Below are 2562 nucleotides of genomic sequence, written 5' to 3' on the forward strand. Positions count from 1 at the left end.
GGGGGATATGGGGCTGGGGGTTGTGGGGGGGGATTAAAGGGGCAGTGTGTGTTATTGGGGGATAATGGGGGCAATGGGAGGGCAAGGAGGACGTGCCAATGGGGGACCTGTGTAAGTGTGGGGCAGTAGGGCCGTGTGGGGCAGTGTGGGGCAGTAGGGCCATGTGGGGCAGTGTGGGGCAGTATGGTCGCTATGGGGCTGAAGGGGCTGTGACCCCACAGGGACCTGACCGTGTCCCGGCCCCTCCGCGTGGAGCTGCCTCGTTCCATGGCCGACGTAGTGACCAACTGGAACCTGCCCATGTCCCATTGGCTGCGCACCTGTGAGCACTGGGGGCACTGGGGGGTGGGTTTAGGGTTAGGGACCCCTAAGTGTGACCCCTAAGTGTGACCCCTAAGTGTGACCCCTTTGTACCCCCCCCACCCCATAGATGTGTTCCAAACAGCGCGACGCCTGGGGACCTTCGCCGCCATCTTGGGCACCTACGCGGCCAGCGCCTTGCTGCACGTGAGTCCCCCCCACCCCATAGCACCCCATAGCACCCCATAGCACCCCATATGTCCTTTGTCCCCCCCCCCCAGGGTCTCAGTTTCCACCTGGCCGCTGTCCTCCTCTCCCTCGGCCTCATCACCTACGCGGAGCACGGTGAGCGCTGGCCCTTTAAGAGGCGGGGCTAAGAGGGAGAAGGGGCGGGGCTTTGTGATGGGTGGGCGGGGCTTATTGCCAAGGGCAATGCTGATTGGCTGGAGTGGGAGGAGGTGGAGATGAGGGGAGTGGCTTAAGGGATGTGGGCGGGGCTTAGAGTTGCTGTATGTGGGTTTGTGGGCGGGGCTTAAAGATTGTGGGTGGGGCTTATTGCCAAGGGCGATGCTGATTGGATGGAGTGGGAGGGGGGTGGAGATGATTGGCAGGGCTTAAGGGATGTGGGCGGGGCTTAAAATGCTGGGTGTGGCTTTAAATGTGGGAGGGGCTTAAAGGTGGTGGGCGTGGCCTATAAGATGTGGGCGGGGCTTAAAGGTTGTGGGTGGGGCTTAGGGTTGCTATATGTGGGTTTGTGGGCGGGGCTTAGGGTTGCTATATATGGCCTTGTGGGCGGGACTTAGGGCTGCTATATATGGGCTTGTGGGTGGGGCTTAAAGATTGTGGGCGGGGCTCAGGGTTGCCATATATGGACTTGTGGGCGTGGCTTAAGGATTGTGGGCGGGGCTTAGAGTTGCTATATATGGCCTTGTGGGCGGGGCTTAGAGTTGCTATATGTGGCCTTGTGGGCGGGGCTTAGGGCTGCTATATATGTGGGCTTGTGGGCGGGGCTTAAGGGTTGTGGGCGGAGCTTAGATCTGCTATATATGGGCTTGTGGGCGGGGCTTAAGGATTGTGGGCGGGGCTTAGGATTGCTGTATATGGGCTTGTGGGCGGGGCTTAAAGATTGTGGGCGGGGCTTAGGGTTGCTACATATGTGGGTTTGTAGGCGGGGCTTAAGGATGGTGGGCGAAGCTTAGGGTTGCTATATATGGGCTTGTGGGCGGGGCTTAAAGATTGTGGGCGGGGCTTAAATCTGCTATTTGTGGGCTTGTGGGCGGGGCTTAGAGTTGCTATATATGGGCTTGTGGGCGGGGCTTAGAGTTGCTATATATGGACTTGTGGGAGGGGCTTAAGGGTTGTGGGTGGGGCTTAAATGCATAATAGGGTTTAGGTGCTGTGGGCAGGGCTTGAATGTTATGAATGGGGGTGGGGGTGGGTGGGCGTGGCTTGTTGGTAGTGGGCGTGGCTTATGGTGACCGTGGCTCCGCCCCCAGCCCTGCGGCAGCGCCTGGCGGCCATCTTGGATGCCTGCGTCCTGTCGAAGCGCTGCCCCTCTGGCTGCAGCCATCGCAATAAGGATGTAAGGGGGGGGGGGGGGGGCACTGAGAGGGGGGTGGGAAGAGCTTGGGGGGGTTAACCCCCTTAACCTGAAGGGGTTAATGGGGGGTTGGGGTGATATTATGGGGTGTCTCAGAGCATTTGGGGTGTCCTGCTTTAGGGTGACCCCCTGGGTCTGTATTAGGGTGGGAGTCCTAAGCCATTGGGGGGGGGGGGACTTTGAGATGCAGGTCCTGGCAGGCACATAAATGGGTCCCTATAAAGCCAATGAAGGCCTGTGGGGGGGATATGGGGGGGGTCCTGGTGATGGAACCCCCCCCCTCAATGAGTTCCCCCCCCCTCACCCATTGCAGGCACTGTGGGTGCAGGCGCTGAATGGGGCGCTGGGGGCCATTGCCCTGTTCCATCTCTCCTATTTGGGGGCTCTGTTTGACGTGGAGGCGGATGACAGCGTTGAAGAGCAGGTGGGTCCATTCCCAACACCCCAAACACCCCCTGACCCCCCCCATAGCCCCATGACCCCCCCCCAGACCCCACAGTGCACCCCTTACCACCATATAGGTGCCATAAATGGGGATGAATAACGCTAAAATGAAGAGGGAAGGGGGGGGTTAAATGAGATATTCAGATATGAAACCCCAAATGAAACCAGACCCACCTCAAGTGAGAAAGGGGACCCTAAAATGAGGAATAACCCCCCCC

General features: G+C 59.3%; 1 protein-coding gene across 1 annotated transcript in view; it reads left to right on the forward strand.

Annotated features, from left to right (window-relative positions):
- Positions 1-2562, forward strand: part of PORCN (porcupine O-acyltransferase) — a 10467-nt gene that overhangs the window by 2012 nt on the left and 5893 nt on the right. The window contains exons 3-7 of the mRNA XM_015850914.2: positions 221-322; positions 431-507; positions 582-645; positions 1797-1882; positions 2214-2325. Of these exons, the coding sequence (XP_015706400.1) occupies positions 221-322; positions 431-507; positions 582-645; positions 1797-1882; positions 2214-2325 (441 nt within the window). The remainder of the gene's footprint in view (positions 1-220; positions 323-430; positions 508-581; positions 646-1796; positions 1883-2213; positions 2326-2562) is intronic.

The sequence above is a fragment of the Coturnix japonica genome, unplaced genomic scaffold (genome assembly GCF_001577835.2).
Source record: "Coturnix japonica isolate 7356 unplaced genomic scaffold, Coturnix japonica 2.1 chrUnrandom583, whole genome shotgun sequence".
NCBI classification, from domain to species: domain Eukaryota; kingdom Metazoa; phylum Chordata; class Aves; order Galliformes; family Phasianidae; genus Coturnix; species Coturnix japonica.